The sequence below is a fragment of the Colletotrichum navitas genome (assembly GCF_030913465.1).
Source record: "Colletotrichum navitas strain CBS 125086 chromosome Unknown LY79scaffold_1, whole genome shotgun sequence".
In the NCBI taxonomy this organism is placed as follows: Eukaryota; Fungi; Ascomycota; class Sordariomycetes; order Glomerellales; family Glomerellaceae; genus Colletotrichum; species Colletotrichum navitas.
Window position 1 is genome coordinate 303,838 of NW_026850547.1, and position 23,926 is coordinate 327,763.

The 23,926-nt window shown below is 51.9% G+C and overlaps 4 protein-coding genes across 4 annotated transcripts; 2 read left to right on the forward strand and 2 right to left on the reverse strand.

Annotated features, from left to right (window-relative positions):
• Window positions 1-347: 347 nt before the first annotated feature.
• Window positions 348-1,377, reverse strand: LY79DRAFT_503766 (short chain dehydrogenase; the record flags this gene model as incomplete). Its single annotated transcript, XM_060553433.1, has 3 exons — window positions 348-777; window positions 850-1,285; window positions 1,350-1,377. The coding sequence occupies 3 exons, from the start codon at window positions 1,375-1,377 to the stop codon at window positions 348-350; spliced, it is 894 nt and encodes a 297-aa protein (XP_060420512.1).
• Window positions 1,378-5,048: 3,671 nt separating this feature from the next.
• On the forward strand, window positions 5,049-6,542 carry LY79DRAFT_585667 (uncharacterized protein; the record flags this gene model as incomplete). Its single annotated transcript, XM_060560526.1, has 4 exons — window positions 5,049-5,228; window positions 5,288-5,784; window positions 5,843-5,920; window positions 5,984-6,542. The coding sequence occupies 4 exons, from the start codon at window positions 5,049-5,051 to the stop codon at window positions 6,540-6,542; spliced, it is 1,314 nt and encodes a 437-aa protein (XP_060420513.1).
• Window positions 6,543-10,522: 3,980 nt separating this feature from the next.
• Window positions 10,523-11,535, reverse strand: LY79DRAFT_698675 (uncharacterized protein). The gene is made up of 3 exons (XM_060564875.1): window positions 11,375-11,535; window positions 11,151-11,301; window positions 10,523-11,073 (listed from the first exon to the last, which is right to left on the reverse strand). The coding sequence occupies exons 1-3, from the start codon at window positions 11,410-11,412 to the stop codon at window positions 10,999-11,001; spliced, it is 264 nt and encodes an 87-aa protein (XP_060420514.1). The 5' UTR covers window positions 11,413-11,535; the 3' UTR covers window positions 10,523-10,998.
• Window positions 11,536-16,541: 5,006 nt separating this feature from the next.
• Window positions 16,542-17,424, forward strand: LY79DRAFT_664414 (superoxide dismutase; the record flags this gene model as incomplete). The annotated part of the gene is made up of 3 exons (XM_060562882.1): window positions 16,542-16,610; window positions 16,693-16,891; window positions 16,955-17,424. The coding sequence occupies 3 exons, from the start codon at window positions 16,542-16,544 to the stop codon at window positions 17,422-17,424; spliced, it is 738 nt and encodes a 245-aa protein (XP_060420515.1).
• Window positions 17,425-23,926: the final 6,502 nt, after the last annotated feature.

Below are 23,926 nucleotides of genomic sequence, written 5' to 3' on the forward strand. Positions count from 1 at the left end.
GTTGTTGGCCTAGCTCTGGGCCTATCCATGACCTGCTGGAGAGCTGAGCTGTCTGTGATTTAACAGCCGCACGGGTGGCATGTTTGCTAAAGGCAGGCAGGCAGACCATCAATGTAACAAATCCTCCCAAGACAATTGACTGGAATGGATGATTTTACACAGTCGCACAGCTTAAGATGGTATGAGACTGGGCTTATGCGGGGCATCATCGACGAGAGCAACAGGGCCCTGGTATCCGGAGGGCACGTGCAGCTTCATTCATCATGCATCATCGTGCTTGTCGTACTAGCTAATTACTACTGTTACATGCCTTCAACCGCCATCAAACTTCCAATATCAGGTTTAAATTAACCGTTGACAATAACACCCCCGTTGCAGTGAATAGTTTGGCCGGTGATACTTGCGCTGTCGGTAGAGGCAAGGAAGACGACGCAGGTCGCAATCTCAGAGGGCTGTGACGGGCGTCCGATGGGGCTCGTGAACTGCTTCTGAGCCTCCTCGTTCATGGTCGCGGGAATCAACGGCGTCCAGACCGGCCCTGGGGCGACTGCATTGACACGGATCCCCTTGTCGCAAAACTGGTTACTCAGCCCTCTGGTGAAGGAGATGATGGCGCCCTTGGTTGAAGTGTAATCCAATAGGTCCGGTCGGCCAATGTATGCGTTGATGCTCGCATTATTGATGATTGTTGATCCCTTCTTCATGTGAGGCAAAGCGTACTTTGCCAGGTAGAACATCGGGTGGATGTTGGTGTTGAAGGTGTGAACCCACTGCTCCCTTCAATGGTGTTAGAAGAATTCAAGCCCCGCACCGACGACAACGTCAAGAGTGGGTGGGTGGTATACGTACTCCTTCAGGTCCTTGATGTTTTCAACCATCATCTGATATGCAGCGTTGTTGAAAAGAATATCGATGCCGCCAAGCTTCTCCAGCGCTGTGTCGACAATCTTTTGGCAATTGGCGCGATCAGTGATGTCGGTCGCGACGAGGTAGCACTTGCGGCCGTAGTCCTCGACACGCTTCTTGGTCTCCTGGGCATCCTCCTCTTCATCGGGGAGGTATGCAATCAACGAGTCGGCTCCTTCCATAGCGAACAAAATTGCTGTGGCACGGCCGATGCCAGAGTCGCCACCGGTGATGATAGCCTTCAGCCCCTCAAGCTTGCCAGCAGCCTGGTACAACTTGGAGCCGCCATCAGGCGTCGGGACTCGGTCGAACAGGGGAGTGACGGGTAGTTTCCCCTCCTTGCCGGGGAACTTTTGATCCGTCACCGGCACCTTGTAGCCTGACACTTTTGTCAGTATACCATCGTATGGGGGCGGCCAGTGAAAGGGCAGGGATAACCATACCCTCTTCGAATTGTCCTTTATCAGTCATGATGTGTTTGGTATACTTAATTGTGGTGGATGGTAGAAGGTTCAGAAGTAAGACTTTGGTTCAGGGTGGGTGAGGAGAGTTTTAATGGTCACGGAGATTGAAGCTAGGACAGAAAAGAAGTCTAAGCTGTCAGTATAGGTATGTCGTCAAGTTGAGCGAACGAAAGTGCGTACACCACCTCAGGTAGGTATGTACCTAGGCAGACGAGTTACCCACCTGCCTACCTCATCAACGACGTCATCGTGACCGCAATCAGAGATAGCATCACAAGGCCTGGGCCCAGCCGCTGCTTCCTCCCTCCGTCATGAACACTTTGATAATTGGTCGAGCTTGCAGAATGAGGAGCCATGCAGAAGCCATGCAGCTCTCGGTATTCTGATCGCACTCAACAATTTCGATTCTCTGCATTCAAACGAAAGTCCGGACCCAACCGCCCGGCAGCGACCCGTGCTTGGCCAACCTGGCTACGGGAACAGACAGTGTCACCTATCCCAACTCACCGACTGCCGATTCAATGTCAATCCCAATGATATTGATTCGGCAGACAAGCAGCCCAAGTCAGTGACACAGCTCCGGTGGCAAGCAATGACGGCTTGCACGTGACTGCTGCGACAAGTCCGGAGACAACGGGCTTGTGGTCTGTGCATGCCGTGTAAACCGGACCCCACCCCCATTGCCGGCCGCCCGTTACGCAAGCCCCGCGTTTCGTGCCGATTTGACATCTCGTGGTGGCGGGATTATGCCCGACGCGGAGGTCCTACAACGCCGAAGTGGTGACCCTGCCGGTTGTTCCTTTCTTTTTCATACTATGTATGCCACGCTGTTTCAGGCTCCACTCAATCCATCGTCCCCGCTGGCTCTGCTCCTCCCCCCTCCCGGGCACACGAGCCAGCCGATGCTCATGCAAGCACCGGCATGATTTTGCCCCTCTCTAGGCACTTTCTTTTTCTTACTCGAGGCAAAGCTCCGAAGTCGACAATTTTGCTGCCACGACACACGAACAGTTGTGAAAGCCGGAAACTGTTCTTGCCGTCGCATCGCTTGCTCGACTGCATTTCCGAGAGCATTCAACCTTATCGATAGGCAAATAATCCCTAACCAGTCTTGGAGACGGCGGCTATAGATGTCCTATCTACACCTTCCCGTCATGTTCTCTCAGAAACACCACAGCCCGTCGATGCGAGCCTGCAGCAAGATAGCGTGAGACATTCCTGCCACGCCTTGGGTGTCTCGAGAGTGGCTGGCAAGCCTCTCCCGAAATATAGCGTTGAGACATTAACTGCCGGTAGGCATCACATGGAGGGCAAATAGTTTCATATGACCAAAGCCCGAAAAAAGGGCCGCGGACGGTCGCTGGGAACCGATAAAAAGGTCTGGGGCCACAAAACTGCTCACAAGTCATTTGTCACCCGCCTTGAGCGCATATCCACGACTCCATCCAACGGTTGTCAGGCTTGAACTCGAAAAGAAACGTTCCGTATGCTGGGAACAGATAAGAAGGTCTGTGGCCACAAAACTGCTCACAAGTCATTTGTCACCCGCCTTGAGCGCATCTCCACGACTCCATCCAACTGTTGTCAGGCTTGAACTCGAAAAGAAACGTTCCGTATGTCACAGCAAGCTCTCACCTGCATGGCAAAAAAATAGCCCACGTTGACACTACCCATACTATTACAAATAGCAGAACACTAAAGAGATAACTAGGTCGACCTATACAAATTGATTAAAATTAATTGAGACCAATACGAGCCTGTCCTATATCAAGTATGTTTTCTGTATATTCCAACTATGTATTTTGGTCTTATTTGTACAAAGAAAAACACTTGTTAATAGTCTTGGGGTAAATGGAGTGTAAGAAAGTACTTAACGTGGGCCATCTTTTTTGTTATGCGGGTGGCTCTGTCACTCAACGTTGTCAGCGCCCATAAACTTGACCTAGTGTAGACTGGCCCCACGCGGTCGGTCTGGGCACTAGCCCTGAGGCACGACACAAAGCGTAAGCATTGCTTACTTTATGGACCGTCAGTCCAAGACTATCTGACAGATTGATCTGCCGCCGCATGTCCCATGCGCCTTGCATATGGCACGATATGAAGGGCGACAAGCTCCATTCCGTGCTCAAGAAGGTACACGCGAATACTTCTGCCGGCTCTCATGTGCGCCATGCCCTGTCAACGCGAGCCTGTTGACGGCGCCCGGCACTAGTATGTCACATTGAAACAGCACCGCAATATCTGTCAAGCGTCCGGAACCATTGCAGCTGTGCCCCGGCGGCTGGGGTGAAGTGCCTGACATCTCGCCGGAGCTTCATTGATTGGCGAGTCCTGCCAAGATCCCTGCTGCTAACACTTCCTTTAAGCCTGTGCCACCCTAGTAAAGTGGTCCGTCCTTGTTGGACATCTTCCACTTCACCCCTACCTCAACTTTCTTTTCTTTCTCCGCCCTTGCTGATACCCTCAAGACGTCCCGGTCATGGCAAGGCCATAATCCGATCCTACCAGCCCGGCCTCCACACTTGAACTGACAGGCCAGCCAAGCTGCGTCGGCTCAGTCTGGGCATGTTTCTCCGTGGGGCTTAGGTGGTCGTGGTCGTCGGCCGATGGGCCTACCTCGTCTCCAAGGCCCGGCAACTGGAGATCCCGCCGCGGGAAGTTCGAACTGGGCGGTTGGTGGCTCCTCTTACGTATACGAATACAGCCGTTGCGAACGAGAGTATTTTCACAACTATCCACTCCTTGCACTCATAATAGTGGAGTACTTCCTCCCGACGCCTATGTTAACAGATTTGCTCTCCTGCTCTGCAATCGATCGTACGACATACGTGCCCGTTGACATGGACGGAGGTACGTGATCTGAACCCTAGCAGATGATATTGTGCAATTTCTGATAGGGGTCGTGGCAGGCTGCCCCGATATCCCCCCCCAAACAACCGGGGGCTCACATCCCTCAAACATATATGGCATGGAGTTGAACCAATAAGAACCATGGAGCAGCCAGAGACAACACATCACAGGTGCTTGTCGATCGGCAGATTCTCCCGTGTATTTTCAGATGTTCTAAGCGACTCCAGTACTCCGCGCCCGGCAGCGAGACCTGCCTCTCTTCTGGTTGTCTCTGAGAGCAGTGAATCTCCCCCCTCTCCATCGATGCCAACCGCTGAGCCAGTAAGTAGACCAGGGTAACCAGCTTTGTCTATAAGCTACCGATATCTATGTAGACCTTTTCACTCAGAATAAGTGCGGCGTAGAGATCAAGGGAGGTGGGTAACCTGTGTGGAGATGTTTGCTTCTTGAACGAGATTTTGCCAAGGCGAAATTTCAGTCAACACGCTGTTTTCCGACGAACTGAACCTCGGAACAGCGGGCGCGGCCACCAGCCCCGAATGTTTTTCAAATCAAAAGCGTTGTGATATGCCAGAAAAAGATACTTATATGAACTTTGTTCAAACGTGGAGAAATAAGACGATAAGAACGCATTTCTTTTTCTTAACACTGCATACCCCACCAGGGGGGGATATTCCTTTTCTTGACAGACGACTGGCGGTACATGGTGTTGCGGCCCTATGTGAGCGCGCTGGCTAGTGCATAAAGTTCCAGCCATTCGCCGTCATGAGGCATTGCGGACAATATTTTCGACATTCTGACTGATTATCTCTATTGACACTTTACACCATGGACAGCGCGTTACACACACGAGATGGCCAACGCAAGGACGACCGGGGCATGGAGTTGTATGTCGTCCAGATGGTCTTCGTCATCATCGCTGGCCTATTTGTCCTGGCGAGGGCGTATGTCAAAATATTCATCGTCAAGAGCATAGCCTTAGACGACTGGCTCATCTTTGGCGCGATGGTAAGTGGCCATTGTCCAGCCTCCCAGACTGTTGAACCACGACTGACGCCTTCACATAGCTTGGTTATACGGGATACGGGGCCGTGGCTATTCATGGAGTCGCTTATGGCGCCACCGGGGAGCACGTCCAAAACCTCACCATTGAGGAGGCGGCCGTATCTTTGAGAGGGTGGTACATCTGCGAAGTCATGTACTCCCCGATCACGCTGGCGATTCGGACCTCGATTGCCCTGCTGCTACTCCGTATCGCCGTCAACAAATACCACCGTTGGATCATCTACGCCAACATGGTCGTTATCTGGATGATCTCGATCGCCTTCTTCGTCATCATGACATTCCAGTGCATGCCGCCGTCCTACTTCTGGAGACAGTTGTACGGGGATAAGGGCTCATGCATCAACTTCAACATCGTCCCGGACGCTACCATTGCCCACAGCGTCATCTCGGCCACATCAGACTGGTGTATGGGTTTGCTGCCCATCGCCCTTTTGTGGGACGTCAAACTCAACCGACGTACCAAGGCGTTGGTTGCCGTTCTCCTGAGCATGGGCATGATGTGAGCTGAACCCGCTAGACATAACCCACTTTGGACATCTTTGCTAACGTTCTTGCAGCGCCGGTGTCGCCCTCATGGTCCGTATACCTTATGTCAGGCACTTGGCTATTTCGACAGATTTTCTCTACGAGACAATGTAAGCCCCTCTAGCTCAGCGCACCGTAGCCGTCCGCTCATACTAATCATGCTTTTCCGACAGCGACGTCGCCATCTGGAGTGTCATGGAACCTTCCCTCGGAATCATCGCGGCCACGGTGCCCAGCTTGCGGCCGCTCTTCCAAAACTGGGGCTTTGGATGGGGCAGCCAGGGAAAGGATTCCCGCCGTTCGGGGCCAGGTTGGGCTAAATCAGATGACTCTCATGGAAAGAAGGAGCTACCAATACCCAGCGCCAGAGCGGCGAAGTTGGACAGCTTCAACTACACGGAACGGGCGTCCTACGACATTGATCAAACTCTGCCCGACACGGGCTCGGAAATTGAACTGAGAAAGACAGTTCAGACCGAGATTAGAGACGACAAGAGAGACGAGGACGCCGAGCACGACGGCTCGCAGCCGTCTTCTGACTTCGGACAGAGGGACTACGTACAGGAGCCTCAGGCTTCGACCAATCGGCCGGTGATCAACGTCCGGACGACTATCGACATCTTGTCGCAGTCCAAGGACTCTTCCCTCCCATCGACCGAGTGTTTTGCAGGCGATGAAGGGGAGAAGTCGGACAGCACAGGTGTCCCTGGCCGTAGGGCGACGTGCAGTTGATATCCCACTTTGTGGATGCGCTGTGTGTTTTCTCATTTGCCTTGCCCATATGTGCAGATTATAAAAGGTGAATTCTGGAGTTGAGAGTGTACTGTCTTGAGGCAGTGGAAGCTAGCTGTACATGTCCTAGCTAGGTAGCTTGATCTCGACTACACATGATATCTAATGAATTGACGACTCAAGAATAACCAAAAACTCGGAACCGACCTATGTTTTCCGTCTATTATGAGAAGTTCGGTGAAACGGGCCTGTTATCGCATTGAAAAGTAACCGCCTTTCGAGGCCGTTCTTACATCTATATACTTCCGAGTCCGAGTCTCCAATGCAACAACATTGATCAGTTCTCCTCGTTGTCTGTGGGTGATGTGGGTGGCGGCGAGTAACGAGGCAATATCCATTGATATTGGTGATGTGTAACTAGAGGAAAAGGACTGCTGGCTGGCAAGGTGAAGAGGCTGGATATCTGGCTGGCAGTGGCCCACGTGACTAGACTAACACCTCCCCTTAGCTCTGCCTGGCTAGACTGCTATCATACATAAATCCTCCCCTTAAGTAATGTAAATCCTCCCCTTAAAACTGTATTTATATGGCCTTATCTAGTAATAGAAGATCCTCTAAGAGCGCTAAAAGCACCTCTAATAAAGACAGAGGCAGGGCAGTTGTCCTAGTAGGCATTAGTGCAGTAATAGTAATAGGCCTTTTTATAAAGCTCCTTATAGTAAGGGTAATTAATAAGGATAAGCTCTAGATAGGTAAAATAACACTTGCTGCTAGTATAGTTAACACTGTAATAAGTATATATAATACTATCTTTAGCCTTAACTTTAATAAGAGTAGCCTTACTAGCTATAATAGAGCTAATAGTGTTAGCTTTATAATAGAGGTTATTAAGTAGATCTTAGAGGTTAGCCTCCTAAGGCTTAATAGTAGTATACTTGTTAAAGATCTTAAATAGGGTACTATTATTATAAATTAAGTTTAAAAGAAAGTAGAAGTATATAGCCTTCTAGTTAATAATAAGTCTATTAATACTCTAGCTTATAGTATAAAAGGTCTTAAGATACTTAAAGAGATCCTTAGAGTTATTAACGTTAAGGCGTCTATAGTTATAGATAAGGTTAATAATAGTATTATTAGACACCTAAGGGATAATAGTTTTAAGCTTACTTATAAGTTTATAAGGGTAGTAGCCCTTAAGGGTCTAACTAGAGCCCTTAAGGCAAAAAAGGATAGGCCTAATACTATTAATAATAATGCTATAGGCTAAGGCTTAGGCCTTCTGCTACTGCTTATAGTTATTAGCAAAAGTAGGGATATTAAATTTAGTATACTTAAAAAGGTTGTCCTTGTTAAGAAGGGCCTTAATAGTAAGCAGCTAGTAGTAATAGTTCTTTTTACTATAGAGAATAAGAAGACTAGTAAGGTAAAATATAATAGGAGCTATAGTTATAGTTAATTAGTAAAGGCAAAGGACCTTTGTTATAATAGGTGTTTATTATTATAAAGGTAAGAATCCTTGTTATAGTTATTATAAGGGTAAAAAATCCTTGTTATAGCAAAGGTAAGAAATCCTTGTTATAGTTGCCTAACTAGGCAGAAGCACTAGTTAGTTATACAAAATTAGTAAGGATATTTATTATAGTTAAAATCCCTAAGGATTTATTATAGTTAAAATTAATAAGGATATTTATTATAAAAAAAAAAGGTCTAAATAGCTTTAATAGCGTCAGAAAAGGTAGAGGCCTAGGCTTATAACCTATAGGTAATGTGGGTGGCGGCAAGTAACAAGGCAATATCTATTGATATTAGTGATGTGTAACTAGAGGAAAAGGACTGCTGGCTGGCAAGGTGAAGAGGCTGGATATCTGGCTGGCAGTGGCCCACGTGACCAGACCAACATTGTCTGTAATGTTTCCCGCTTTATAGCACCATGTGTAGAAGCGCCCGAGACATTCTGATCGGCGTAAAGGTCGCAACGAACTCGGGATCATTCTCAAGCTTGAGAGGGCGGCTGCGAACTTAACAAAAGCCACGACAATACCTTTTTAGCAATGTTTAACGGCTACCAAGAAATATTGGAGAGATAGGTAAAGTTGAATAATGAAATACCCACAAACCAAGTAAAAGTGTCTATCAACCACTTGACCCCGTCCTAAATCAAGCTCCAACAGGGCCTTGAACGATGAGTGAGCCACTCATTCGCACTCTTCTCGCCAAGTCCTCTCAACGCCCCCAAAACGATATGATGCCTTCTGCCATGTCCGCGTCACTTGGATAATACTCTGCTCCGCCTTTTTTCCCTTTCCCTCTTCGATGTCAGAAGACATTTCAAGTACAAACGCCGGAAGCCACTGTGCCTAGCGACGCTGAATCACAACGTGACAACATGCGTCCTTCATGAGGTCACCGTGGGCCACGACCCCCACGAACTGCTGCTGGCCACAGCCTCACGATCCTGCGCAGCTCATGTTAAAATCTCTAGATGTGGGACCCAAGATCTACTTCTGAATCATTTGATGGAAATTTGGTGCCGCCTTAGGGTGTTTCATCTTTTGGCGATTTCATGCGGCAGGTTGGCATAAGAGCCCTACGGACGTATCACTGCGCCGTCGGAGTTATATGACGCCCTGTTAGAAGTGTACATGCTTGTGATGTGTTTATTGACATAAGTAGCCGTCTCTATATTGCTACCACCAGCTTTGCTTCTCCTCGGGCTGTTTCTGGACTTGCAGGCGTCTTGTGACGTCTCGGGGGCGTCCTCAGACATCTGCGGTACGTCGTGCTACTGGGAGTGGTTCATTGGATAGGAGGCGAGCGTCGGCAGTCTTCCGATCCAGCCATTTCGTTATGGTTATTCATGGCTAAGAGTGATGATGCCTACCGCTGCTCTGCTCCTCCCCGCTAGCATTTCCCGGTCGCGTGTATCTGCGACACTTGGCGTACTTCCTTGCAATGGTTCTGGCCGTGATCGTCATGTACATCACTTTTGGTTGCGATCCGCTGGTATTTTTACCAGTCTCGAGGTTCGAATCACCTCAGGGAAAGACCAAAGAGTCCAGACTCAACAGTCCGGTTGAGGCTGGTATCTACTTTGAGCAACGGAATGGCTAATCTTGGACAGAAAACTCCGGCAACCCCCCCCCCCCCCCCCCTTTTTTTGTGTGTCCTCGCATGTTGCGGTGCTACCTATATCACACCCCATAGTCGGGCTAGTACGGTTAACGAATCCTTGAAGTTCTACATACATCTTCATAGAGCACTCAACAAGTCTTAACGCTGGTCGATTGGACTTTGGTTTTCTCGGTCAAGAGGGGTTGGCATAGCTGCCCTCTTGCACCAGTGTTCTTAGCTGATCGGCGGATCTCCCCAAAGAGCTGAAGGGAGACAACTTACGCGTCACTTTGGGGACTTTTCCAAGCAAGAGATGAACAGGGGACAAACCCGAAACGGCATCGCGATTGCTCGACAGCTTGCAAGGTTCGGAAACAAAAGAACGTCGCACAAGAATTCACAACATGTCATCAACCTCAATAGCCTCCAACGATGATTCAGAGGAGATACAAAACGGACCTACCAATGAACGAAAAGCTCGTGGAGATGGACTTTAACAGATCCAACAGTGCTTACCTTTGGTAGTGATCCTAGACCAGGAAAGGGGCCGAGGCAGGAGAAGATGAAAGAGCGGGTGCAGGTGAACGAGCGGACGAGCATCACGTTTGGTCACATTGGCGATTCCCAGATTGATCAAGATGGTATATTGTGGGAGTATACGTCATGACGTGACGGGAGTGATGCACTGGCTGACGTGAGTTTGGTTGTCGAGAAGCAATCACAAAATGCCTTGGTATTCGAGGCACCTTCTTTTGTCATACTTTCCCATGACCGAACGATGCCTGGCAGACTGTGGGCCCTCATGTATCGAGGCCACCCAAGTCCTTATCCTCAGCGTTGCTCATTGGGTACCGCGATTAAGCTAGAACGAAGTTTTACATATTGTTCACAACCTCTACGCATCTCATGGACGGAACCTGATGAATTGTTGACCTGTTTACATGCGAGCGCCCGGGTCTATCAATGTGTTTTCAAACACCGAATGGCGATCCAACCCAAGTCAACGCTTCGGTAGCGGACCTGAGGCCTCTTGTAAAGGATCCCTTTGCGTACCCTTTCCTCAAGAATTTGTAACCGCTTATTATATACCCGACTCCCCGCGAGCCTCTCAATCTCGTACATCGAAACCAGTGTTGTCGCCCAATGATGCAGTACGCCCTGTCCCAAGTGCGACCTTGGCCAGCCTCCACTGGGTAACGTTATCTCCCACCCTCTTCAGACGCAGAAGCCGTCTCAACTGAATGCGGACTCGAGTCGACCCGCGCAAAAACCAACATGATGCCGAACGCCAGGAAACCGTTATGTCTTTCGATGCCATACATTTCTCTTCCCTTCTCTTATATCGTTACAATGCGATCGCGCCTCGCCGATTCTCGCGGACGTGAAGGAGGCCCTGCAGACCACAGAAGATGAAGAAGCCCTACGCCGCACAGTTAGAGGGATATCATCCTTATGGATTTCCGTGTACGCGCGCGTAGCAAGAATGGTTAAACGTACGATGTAGATCAGCACAGAGATAAAGATGGTGCTCGCGACAGCGCTGCCATCTTTAGGGTCATCCTCGCTACCAACGAGCTCGGGGTGGTTCTGATTGAACAGAACACCGAGGACTCCAAGGATAACAATGGCGAAAACGGAGATGACGGTGCTGTGGACACGGACGAGCAGTTAGCATTTGCAGCATTCCCCCCAAAGGGTTTCGATCTCGGAAGGGGGCGTACCATTGCCATGCTTGCATGGCGCTCACGACGGGCTTCATTTTTGCGGCTTATTCGACGGAGGCTTTGTCTCCCGGTTGATATGTGTGATGTGCTGGAGATGCAAGCCTGGCTCTTCGTGATGGATATGTAATCTTCGTGGAGTAATGTTCGCGATGATGTTGCTTTGTCGCCAAGCTCCACACCAGTTCGGTGACGTCCAATTATTGTGCCTGAACGGCCAGGCCAATATTGGAGGGCAAGCCACAGGCTGGGGGAGCTCCAGCCACATGTCGAAACAGAGGGAAATTGTTTCCCCGAAGTCCATCTACCACTGGCTATGACCTTCCCGCCCAGGCCTTCATTGTGCAGCTACCGACAAAGTCGCCTCTACACTCAAGCAGCTCAGGATTTAGGATCGCATTCCGCGCGCCTAAGGTCAACAATTTTCCATTCAGCCTGCCCGAATTCCTCACTGGAAAGGACCAGACGGAGATCAACCCTTGCGGGTACGAAGGCGCATCGGACCGTCCCCGCAAACTCCCATCTTGCTGTCTCGTTCACTGCAGCGTTCTTCGGGTGCATCATGCGGCTGGACAACACGATGGCCTCCAGCAGCTACGGCCCCTGGACGCTTCAGGTCCATACAAACGGCAAGCGGTATTAGACATGTGCGAACCATAATCACTTTAATATCCGGAAGGTCGGCGAGCAGTTTCGTCTGCCCAAGACTCTTGAGGCCTGAAACACACCTGTCTTGCAGTAGCCCTGGACAATATAAACGTAGAAAAACCACAGGCAGGTGCCCTTCAAAAATTGATTATCCGAGTGGACACAGCGCCAAAAGTATCCAAGTTGTCGATGGGCGCGGTGAGGTTCGGCACGCCAACGTCGAGCCCGAGGCCTGTCTGAGCTAAACGAGCCAACCGTCACCTGACACTGGCAGACGATGCCATGTCATTAATGGGAGGCTCTTCCAACGTCCGACGGTTGCACGAGGGATGGAATGCCAAGAAATGACCGTTCGAGAGGTGGCAGTGTCACTCGATGTGGCTGTTTGCCTGACAGGAAACGGAACGCAGCGTCGGTTCCCGGGTGGCCCACACCTTGAGCAGGCCTAATGAGAGCAAACGGACTGATGAGTTCGTCGCTTGGGCGGTGATATGACATGCTGAAACAGCGTCTTTGACCCAGACGGGTGGCCCATCTCCCAGACGGAGGGATTTTCCTGTCTTCGGGCCCAACATATGCTCTAGCGAAACGTCGACAGTGCACACCATCACTCGACGCAGAGTAGGTGTTGAGCCGTGATATGGAGCCTCTCCGAATGTTCCCCAAAAGAGGAATGGCACCCCTTAGCTCCGCGACTATTTCCCGAAATATCGATTTTTCTCGTCATGTCGGCAGGCAGGTCAACTTTCTGATGATGATGGCACAGAGGTGCCGATTGTTTGTCCGGACGATAGCCGCCAATGCTGCATATCGAAAGGGTGCCCTGGACAGGCTCCCACTCTGACAGCATAGGACGAAGGAGTGGCTCCCTTGGAGCTGGACATTGTGCAGAGGTTGCCAGCCGAATTTCGCTATGCCCTCAACGTCTTATCTCCTGAAGAAGCATGGCAGACGTGCGCTAGCTAGTGATGATCGTGCCCATAGCAGGCGGGCTCGCTCTTAAAACACAAGCCAGGACATGGCCATCTGTGGTTTCCATGCCAATTCAACCGTCGGAGCAACATCCCACGACCAGACTTTGTCTGCGACTTGTCAAGGCAACATTTCGGCAAGCCTAAGGCTTGCAAGCGGTGACGGCACCGGAGGGCTCAATCGAGCCTCGCCGAGTCGCAAGCGATCTGCAAGGCACTGGCGCCCAGAATTCCCGGCTTGCCAGCGCTAGCAACGCTGCCCCTCGGCTGGGCAAGGCACTCAACCCTCGTCAGCCAACCACAACGGCCGCGCATGGCAACATGGGTGAGTCAATAATAGCATGCGACATGCAATTATTAGAAACAAATTAGCGGAGCGACACAGGGACGGAAGATCCGCAGATCCCACTCAGATGGGCACCCACACGGCATCTCTGCGCCGTGGATTGGCTGTCGGAGGATGCTTTGTGCCTGGCCAAGGCGTGACAACGAAGGCCACTCTGCTGCTCGCGAGCTGGCGGGAGCAGCTGGAATGGAAGCATCATTATAGTGGGAGGGGACAGCGGTGGTAACGAATTGATGTGGAATTCGACAGGTCATTATGTGCCAGTTGGCTTGGCCCTACGCAGTAAGCAGGACAGTCAAAGGACGTTGCTTTCCGATGGATTACCGTTCCTGGAAACATGTGGAAAATGGAACATGATTTCGGGTAGAACTTTACGTTAGGCGATGCAGCTTTCCAGATAATTCAAAAAGAAAAAGAAGAGAAGAAGAAGAAAGAAAGAAAGAAAAAGTAGAGACCCTCACCTCCACAGGGGTTTATTCGGCTGCGATTCCCTTTGTGCAGACCATGATCGTGGGCTGCGGTTGGCGTCTTGGTCACAACCAAGGCAACAAACAAGATGGATATGGGTCCCTTGTAGAAAGAAGTCGTCACATCTGAGCGGAGTAGACAGCGCGCTTGGATGCAGCGGCACAGTTGCGACAGTTGCTCGCCTTTCCCAGGGTATGAGCGGCGCGCTATTTCGTGTTGGCGGGTAGATATGGGGGCAGGTTGGCACCTGCTGCAGCCTGCCGCCCAAGTTTTTGTTCTATAGAGGCCTGAAGCTGAAGCGATGCCGGGAGATCTGGCCCCACCTCCATGTTCCACTCTACGAAGACCTACACATCTGTGTTCGTATCACACTTGGTTGGTGGTAGTAGATCTCTCTCCCATCCGTCCCATCATCATCGCATCCCATCGCATAGCCCCGTCTCACGCCCAATGCGGCCGCAGCGTCTGAGCAAATCTGTCGAGGTTGCCCACCCCGTGCTCCTGACGTCGTCTAGGTACCGTGACTATCAGCAGGACCCGAACCAACAGGCCAGGTAGCCCTCCCTCCCTCCTTGGCCTGTTGGGTTGGCATACAGAAAACAGAAAACAGGATACAGGACCATTCATTGACTGCATGGCCTTTGTACTTACTCCCACTTCTTTATCCACGGGTGGATTCGTCGGTCAGTCAGCCTTGCCTTGCCTCGCCCGTTCAGGCGGCCACCTGCATGCGTTTCCGAAAAGCGCAGCTATCTATATCCGCATTCCTTTTGACCAAGCCCCCGAGTCCGTCCTGTCCTGTGCTGTGCTCGCTGTTGGGTTTAGGATGACTGTTGGCCTGTCTCGTCCAGACCCTGGCATGCGTAGGTATTTCTGCGTTGGCAGGGACTGCTTTCGCGGGTAATAGTGTATGACGGGCTTGTTTCTCAGGTGGCGCAGTGCAGAAGCACATGGGGAAACAAAGTCAGACACTATCAGCCGCCTAAATAAATTGTTTTCTTGGCGGCTGGCATGCAGTAACCCGGGGCAAACCCGATCTCGGTCTTGGATGCGGCCAACGGAGCCAGGCACGCAGCCCCCAACTAGGGGTGCTATGTCCAGTCGGGCTGAACCAGGGGTTTTGGTCCTCCGTGATCTGCGGGCTCTTTTCTTTCCTCCTTAACTTCCACTTGCAGCTCAGTTACCAAAAGCCTCGGTGTTAATGCCTGGCCCCCTTCCAACCAGTGTGTGCATGTTTGTGTAAGGAGGGAGAGAGAGATAATGTGTGCAGAATACAGAGAGGCGGATGGGGTGAGCGTTCGTAACCGAGGTGCCCGGAGAGTAAAGGTCCGCTGGCTATCGAGGCGGATAGACAGGCGCCGTCATTGAGTTCAAAACGTTAAGCTTGCCTATCACAGCTCGAGCCAGAGGGATATCCTGGCCGGTCTCTTTGACATGCTCTCGATCATTCCTGCTCCCACTCCCCGCCCCTCCTGTCCTTCATCGTCTCTTCTCCCCCAGTCGCACAGGGCCCACAGGGTCACCCCTTGAATGGAAGGTTCGACATGTACCTACCTGGGTACAGGTAGAATACCGGTGCAACTTGGTTGGCGGCCAGTGAGTTAAGCCTATTTTGGAAGGCACTGCTACCACTGCTACTGCCACTGCTACTGCTACTACTACCTACGTCTATAACCTATATAAAAAACGCCCTTTTTACTATAAATCTACTATTACTAATAGACACCTATAATCTATAAAATTAAGCCCTTATATTTAACCTTTAAAGAGTAATAGTAATATATATAAACTTACTATTATAATAAGAGTATTACACTTTAATTAAAGGGGTTATATAATATAATAAATTTTTAAATTATAGCTGTTACCTCTATTTTGCTTTAACTTTAAATTACTTGAATCTAAAGAGTTTTTAACTTTATGTAACTTTCTGAATCTTGGCCTTTTCATTGGTCAGTAGGGTCAGAATATTGTTTTTGTAGGCGCTGACATAATGTATGCTGAAATAGGCTTAACTCACTGGCCGCTGACCAAATTGCACCGGTATTTTACCCGTGCCCTACCTACCTTGCGAGAAACATTCTTCCCGCGCTGCCTACGCTACTGCCACCAACAGCATCTTGGCTAAGGTACGGAAGGTAAGGTATGTGTGTTAGGTAAAGGTAATATGTGCAGGCGCTACCCGGCTACGTGCCGTTACAATCTATCTGGTTGGTAGCACATGTACACGATGGATCAAAGCATCTGAAGTTGCAACTCCCCCTTCTCAGCTCTCGTTCCGTCCTTTGATCACCCAGACTTGACGCAAATTGAGGGGGGGGCGCGTGTGTGTTTGTGTGTTCACTCTGCCGATGACATAGGTACCGCCTATGTTTGCCAAAGCTGCGGGCGATATTGGGGTCTTTGGTTAGTCCCATCCTCATCACATCTCGGTGTGGGTGCGTGTGGGGGCCATATAAGGAATGCCACCCTCGCAGACCATCATTAATTAGCATTCCGTCTTCGGCCTTCAGTCACTAATCATCGCCAACTCATAGTCAGATCGATCGTTACCAGGTCTGTGGGCATCCCAGCCGGCTATTGCTCTTTTAAGAACCTCCCAATCCCTCCCATCTTCACCTCGGCGTCCGCTTCCTATGCCCTCCCTTGATCAACACCTTCCTGCTCCTGCCTTGCTACATTTCATCCATCCAAGCCCGTCTCTCAGCGCCCAAGGGATTTGCAACATCACAAAATGAAGGCCTCTTCTATCATCTCCGTCATTGCTGCTGCGGCATTCGGCCATGTTGCGGCCCAAACTGGCGTATGTCGCTTTCCACTCCTCACATGGCGTTCTTATTTTTTATTTTAGTGTTGTTGACTGACACTGCCTCGCCTCGACGTAGGAGCTTGGCGATGCCCTCATCGTGTCGAACCCACCTGGTGTTGTGTACGAGGCTATCTTGCCCGAGGCTCCCTTCTTCAAGGCGGGTTCGTTGAACGGCAACGTCAAAGGTTCCATCGTCGCCATCACGGCCCCCGACGGCAAGGGTGTTGAGTTCATGGTCCGCTTCTCCAACCTCCCCAACGAGGGCGGCCCTTTCTGTAAGTCTCTGGACCCAAGGCGGCATGGCATACACTCGACTGTTATGCTAACATCCTGACCAGCCTATCACATCCACGTTGACCCTGTCCCCGCCGACGGGAACTGCACCAAGACCCTCGCCCACCTAGATCCCTTCATCCGCGGCGAGGTCCCGCCCTGCGACGCCTCCAAGCCCGAGACGTGCCAGGTCGGCGATTTGAGCGGCAAGCACGGTGCCGTCACCGCCGACTATGAGAAGACCTACACCGACTCCTACATCTCCATCGCCGAGGGCCCCGGCTCCTTCTTCGGCAACCGCAGTTTCGTTTTCCACTTCGCCAACAAGACACGCATCAGCTGCGCCAACTTCAAGCTCGTCACCAAGCCCGACACGCACGACAACTGCACCTTCACGACCCCCGGTCCTACCGGCTGCGCCCCCGCTGCTACTGTCTCGCCGAAACCTGTGCCCTTCCCGGGTGCGGCTTACACAAGTGGCGTATCCATCTCTCTGATGCTCGCGGGCTTCGCCGCTGTCGTTTTCGTGCTCTGAGCAACACCTGCCTTCTTTTTTTTCCGACCACTTCCGGCATGAAATGAGAAGCGTGAAGACCCTTTCACACCCATGGCAAATGGCGTTATTTTGAGTTATCAATTAGACAGCAAGAGCCTGTTTTGTGGGCACAAGAGGTCCCCAATGAGCAGAGGGCTGCGTTCAGCAACGAGTATGGCAGACGGGACTATAATTACACCTGTACATATTTCAACCCCCGCCTTTGACCAAAGTATGTGATGATAGCAGGACGACATATAGGGTAGTCCAAGAAGTACAGAATTTTTCCTCGTTGGGAAAGGGAAAAATCCACTCATCCGTCACCACTGCACATGGACATTGGCTCGGCCCGACCGTGAAAGCCATAGTCTCGGATAGCGCAACCCTTACGGGTGTAGATTTAGCTCAAGGTTCGAGCCAGCATGTGAATGGGCAACCACGATCTTGACGTGTTTGATCGGCCGGAACGTCGATCCAGAACATCAGTAATATTTCCCGTCCCCCTCTCTCCCCGTCCCATTATCCCCCTCGATGGACGGGTGCCTTGCATTGAGGCAGAAGTCAAAACCTGAGGGAAGCGAGAAACCCCAACACGATGCTTTCTGTGCTGGTCGGCGAGGCTAACTTGAAGCCTCGGGTCGGCTGGACTCGTGTGGTATCTGTGTGGTTTCGGCGCGGTTACAAAGGCGATGCAATGAGTAATGTGAAAGTAAAGAGCAAAGTGAGAGAGTCTGTCCGCCAACCCCCAATCCCTCCCTCTCTGCCTGTCTGCCCGCGTGCGTGCCGGAAAGGCTGCGGATGGTTTCCTTGAGGGCCCGCGCCGACGCACCGGCGGCTTCTGGTGGTTCGGAGCAAGCGATATGGGCACGTAGGTTTTGTTGTAAAAAAAAAAAAAAAAAAAAAAAAAAAGCCTGATCTCTCGCGGCTCGTGGGGAGTTTACGATCGGGAACTGGCCCTTCCTGCCTTACTGTATGTGCTACGCGCTGGTAGGGAGGGCTACGTGTGATCAATCCTCCGCTCACGAGGCAATCGTAAAAACACACTGACTGCTGTAACTCATGGCGTGTGACTCAGCGACGGGATCTGTGTTCATAGTTCACTAGGGGTCGCGGACGGATGTTGCTGATGCCGATCTTCCCCCGCCGATATGATGATGATGACGACGGTAGCTGTTGACACGGATGACTAACAGGAATGTTTTATGGTTTGGTGGACGGGGACGCCCGGTTATCGACTTTGGTTATTTTTTGGGGGGGAGGGGGGGGGGGGGGGGGGGGGCGCGAGAGTCACGTCGCCCGATGTCCTTATCTCCTCCTTCCCGCTTCTTATGGGCGTTGGGTTCGGCTGCAACAGTTGCGCAGCGGGAGGGAGCGGCTTAGAGTGAGAATCCGGGGTAAGTGGTTCTTCGATGCCCCCTCTCACTCCCACCACCCCCCTTCCCAACCGGCAAAGAGGCCCGGCCGTCATGCGTCAACGTTGCGTAGATAGGCAGGACGCTCAGGGCGCTGTTGGCTCTGGTTTCATAAGACGTATCGTCCATCGGACGGTTCGTGTCATCCAGCGTCCGGGCCCTCCCGACGCACAGGGAGAACCTTGTGGGGCCGGCGCCCCGGTTCGGGTCTTTCTAGTCCCGCTCTGGGGCAACAACGGCGCCGAACCAACGGGGGTCGGCGGGCAGGACGGCCTCTGAAGTCAAGGCGGACAGACGAAAATGGCCAAGTTGATGCAAGATTTTGTTTCGCGGCGTCGATTCTTGACTCGACCTCATTGTTGGCCTCGGTCGGCGTGAGAATTCACCATACTATGACCCCGCCAACACGGGCACACTGTGGAGCCGCCAGTTGCTCCGTGTGCCCACCCAAGCTCCGCGCTCCCATCGGCTCCGTTCGGACGCCCGCACATCCAGTATACCAGCGCAGAGGCGGCCGGTGCAGTCTTCAAAGTTTTTCTTGTTCCTTCATTTTGTGGTCTTGAAGGTGGGGGTGTATATTCAATGGCGTTGGCATCACGCGCACGAGGGGACGGCCTGCGCATGGTCCTCGGTTCGCCCGCTCACTCGGCCGGTCGTTATAGGAAGGGGAAACCCTGAGCCAATTGGTTGGTCTTGGAATGCGATGTTTTTTAAGGAGATATTAGCCGCTCTCTCTGATAGGGTTTCCAGAAGATATTTCAGCAATCTTGGAAAAGAAGTTGTACCTGGTCTCGGCCGAGACAGGTGAGTGAAAGTGGTGGGCATGAAAGACTCTTGTCAGCCTTTGTTTGTTCCTCTGCAGACGGATTAATCCGCCTCGATTACTGCATTTCCTCGCCTACCGAAAGCCATCCGTGTACTGTCCACGGCGGCTCGTCCTCGAGCTATTGTAGGCCAACGTGGGCAGACGAAACAGTAAAGACGGCTCCCACTCCCTCGGGCCAATGCCTAACCTCTGATTCGATACGCTCAGTGAAAGCTTGCAAAAGCTTCGAACAACCTTTGGATGTCCAGGCCACTCACTTAAAGCACCTCTGGACAGTGTCTCATGGTGCTTTTCGTCCCGATAATGGCTCTCCTACCTGGAAGCGGGTGCAAAGCTAAGAGGGATGGAGGGATGGGGAGATGGAGAGAAGGAGTGACAGCACAAAGCAACCTCCATTGAGGCGGTGACTCCACTGCATCAGATGATGCATCGAAGAGCCCGCTAGCTCAAAACAAGGCCACGATACGTTTTCGGCAATTTGGATTGTCTCATCACGCGTGTCAAGGTGTTTGCCATACAAACACCCTGCAGGTATGCATCCAGATGCCGCCGTGGGGCAACGTCGTATAGCGCCATTCGCATATGAAGATAACTGACAGGCCATTAGAAGAAGACGATTGGCTCTCCGTTATTCATGCGAATAGAAGATCTGCTCTGGTATCGTGCCCCGACAGTCATGAATGCACCAGGGAGGGGGGCTGCTACGCTACTGTATACACACAGAGAACACGACCTATAGCAGGAATCGCAGGGTCTCTCGGGGATGTGGAGTATGCGTCACCAATACTAGAAACTTGTATCGAGTCTATGATACCTACATGTATGGTTGAGGCCCTCGTTGTGATACCTAGGTGGCGGGAGTGTGTTGACCCACGAGCAACGAGGCCAGATGAACGGCGAAGACACACACACCCAACGGCTAGTCAACAACGTCTGAGGGAACAAGCTGAACATGGTACTCTTTCCCATCCATCAGGCTCGGCCGATAGGACGTAAGGCCCTTGAGTTGATTCTCGAGAGCGTAAGGGGTGGGAAGCGTGACTCGAGGGTACGGTTGCAAGTCCGGAACGTACCTACTTACTTACCTTAGGTAGGTAGATGTCTTATGCCTCTTCTTGCCCGTATTCCTGCCAATTTCGACTGCCAGACTTCGGCCCCGACAGTACTTGCTTTTTCATGGAGCCCGAGCCCGAGCCATGCCCCTTTCCGTCCTCGGGGAGCCCGTCCGACTCCACCTGATGCGTCTGGAATGGCAGGCTCTGCCGCCTCTTCCTTCCGTTGTTGACTTATCGGGTTAGGTAACTTACTCCGGCCCCTGCCTAAGCGCATCAAAACCTATCAAAGTAGGCACTTTACCAAAGTCGCCACTTCCTTCATGTCTTTTTTGTCGTGGACACCCTCCTGAAGCGAAGCGGGGAAAGAAGGGATTATATCCCGACCCGACAGTCCTCTACAACCTACCTAGCTAGGTAGGTGGATATCCGCAAGAGAACCTTGGAGCTCACCCGACATCAATGCGGCACGCGGGCAATGGATAACGCCAAGATCCATAGCCATGACGTGTCGAAAGGCCGTTTGGCGAGACTCCCGCACTTTTGGGCTGCGGATCGCACATATAGCAACTTTGTCAAGTCTACTAAACACCACTCTGATTGGCAAATGTGGCGAATCGCTGTCTGCACCCACCCGGCTCCAAAGCTCGCCCAAAATCGGCCTCTTGCTCCTCGTCAGACTCTATTGGGAAGATAAGTCACGTCCAGAGAGCCATGAAGCCCGGGTATGCGACTCGGCATTGACAAACCTGAACCGTCTGCAGCCTGGTTAATGCATCGCGCACTTCTGGTGGCGACTTCATATCTAGACCAACAACTCGAGAGCCGTCGCCCAACGCGGCCATCTCCCGCGTTGCCTCGTGCAGATGCAGGTCCCTATCACCTCTACCAAGATCCAAAAGGCGTCGCGATCCCGGAATCCGAATCCGAACCGGGCCTCGAAATCAGCCAGCCGCGTCAGACATCCCACCATCGCCAAGAGCGACTTGATTAGCACGGGTGATCACGATCCACACCGAGTCTCAAGGTCTCTAGACTACAATCAGATCACGCTCCGGCCACCACAATGAGGCCAGGATCCCTGCCTGCTAATGGAGACGCGTTGGTCAGCAGCGGGGGTCAAGATGCGCTCATTGACAAGGGGAACTACGCCCTCGAGCGGCGCCGGCGCACCTTTAATCCAATGGGGGAACATGCCTGCCAGCATGGTGTAGCAGCTCTCCCGGGGAAGTCGGAATCTGCTGACGGTTTCCTTGCATCATGGAAAGATGCTACACGGAGGCACTGACCGCTGTCACTGATGAGCTAATCCGCCTATGGGCATACCTCCACTATACCTAGGTAGGGAGGCCGGGGTCTGTGACGGCAAACTCGGAGCTCGTGGTGCCTGGCAACTGCCGCCGCCACCACCAGTGTCACCCGGTGCTTTCAACCGGGCCAAGCCGAACAGAGATGAGTAAGCTGGTGGAGGCGTCGGAATCCGCAGTGCGACATTGACAACTGACCCATGCAGCTAGCTAGATCGGCAACAGCTTTGACATTCTGGCTTCTTGAGTGTACGAGGAGAGATCACGTCGATCCCTCCGTGGCACGCAGACTAACGCAGACTGTCCCGGATGACCGGTCGGCAGATTGCTATTCGACCATGAGGACAACGGGTGAACGGGCCAAGTGCAGCAGTTTTTCTCCCATCTTGAGCTAGGATCAAAGAAGCCGCGACTACAGATACGGAGGATTACCACCGACGTTGGGTTTCCCCTTGTTCGGCAGTCACCAGACTTTCCCCCACCTCAAGAAGGTAAATCCGAGCATCTTCTCCCGATAACCGCTAAGCCCTGCCAGCTGCCCGATCCTGAGATCTCGAAAGGTGACCGTCGCTCAGCCTTTTCCCAGGGCTTCCCAGCAATAGTTAGTGGTGGTGGGTTGGCGGCAACATCCAAGAGTTCTTCCACGAACGAGACCATCCCGACAACATCTCTAGCCAACTAGCCTAGCCGAGATGACTAGCCTCGGGGTCCACGACAACGACAGCGACAGCATCAATGCGTCGCTGTCCAATTGGCGACACCAGGGGCTCGCTCAAGATATTCATAAAGCAACGGGCCAAAGTGCCGCATGAAGCAGATGCAGCTGATAATGATGCAATGAGATTTGCTCCACAAAGAAATGTGGAACGATTCGAGGAAAATAGCATTGCATCAAGTGCGTATGTTCTTTTTTCCCTTGCTTCTTGTCTATTCAGAGCTCCAGGGGTACTCGGTTGTCTGATGTCTGCCAGTTCCGAAGACGTTGGGATGATTCAGAACGTTTGATCGACGGGCATGTTCAAGGGGACGATGCTCTGAGACTGGCGCGGCAACGGAGGAGTTGAGTAACGACAACTGAAATGCGGGGTGCAGGATACACTGGGGGGGCAAAGCACCAACGGCTGTTGCAGCGGTTTTGACGGCATATCCCAGTCGCACATCATGTCAGATCGATTCCTGCATAGTTGAAGGCGGGAAGCGAGACGTGACATTTCCCGACAGGACGCTCCATGGGTACTGTCACAACATCAGATGCAGTTCGTCTCAACTCTATGTCTACCGAAATACGACTTCTTTGACGCACGCCCAGGCACATTGAGGAGTGGTGGTGGTGGTGGTGGTGGTGGTGGTGACAGTTCCAGGCTCTTTCCTGGCGCAGATCCAGGCCTAAAGATCAAGATCGCAGCGTCACATACCGAGAAGCAGACTGCAGCCCTTTTGTCTTCTCCATATACGAACGTAGAAGTCGTGCTTGATGGTAGCACAGGTCACTGAGGCCCAACGTCATCATTCTTCAGGTCAGATTTGGATTCCATACATTTCTTATTACTGCCTGCTGGAGGCACAGATTCCAGCTTTGGCGCCCCTCAATCACCCGGCAAGCTGTGTGGCAGTTTCTTGCGGTGGTCATGGCTCAATGTTACCATATTGGCGGATTGCATAATCGGATGATCTTGCCAACAGGTGGACGAGTTGAGGCATGGAATGGTTCAGGCAGTTACCATGCAGCTGGAACGGAACAGCTCGGCAACTGCGTCAACCGCGGGCCGCTAGCCCTGCGACCCGTTGACTGCTGCAGAGGGGACAAACTCAAAGCGAGATGAAAGGGTCATTCAATCCAGGCGCATTGTCAGCTACGGTTCGGGGACCTCGATAGTCCAGACCACCGATATCTTCTAACAACGA

What these genes read in the sequence shown, in the direction of transcription:
- LY79DRAFT_698675 (XM_060564875.1), bottom strand. Translation starts at nt 11,412, where the DNA reads ATGAAGCCCGTCGTGAGCGCCATGCAAGCATGGCAATG. An exon ending in GCCATGCAAGCATGGCAATG is followed by an intron (nt 11,302 to 11,374) that starts GTACGCCCCCTT and finishes CCGTGTCCACAG; the next exon opens with CACCGTCATCTCCGTTTTCG. An exon ending in TCTCTGTGCTGATCTACATC is followed by an intron (nt 11,074 to 11,150) that starts GTACGTTTAACC and finishes TGTGCGGCGTAG; the next exon opens with GGCTTCTTCATCTTCTGTGG.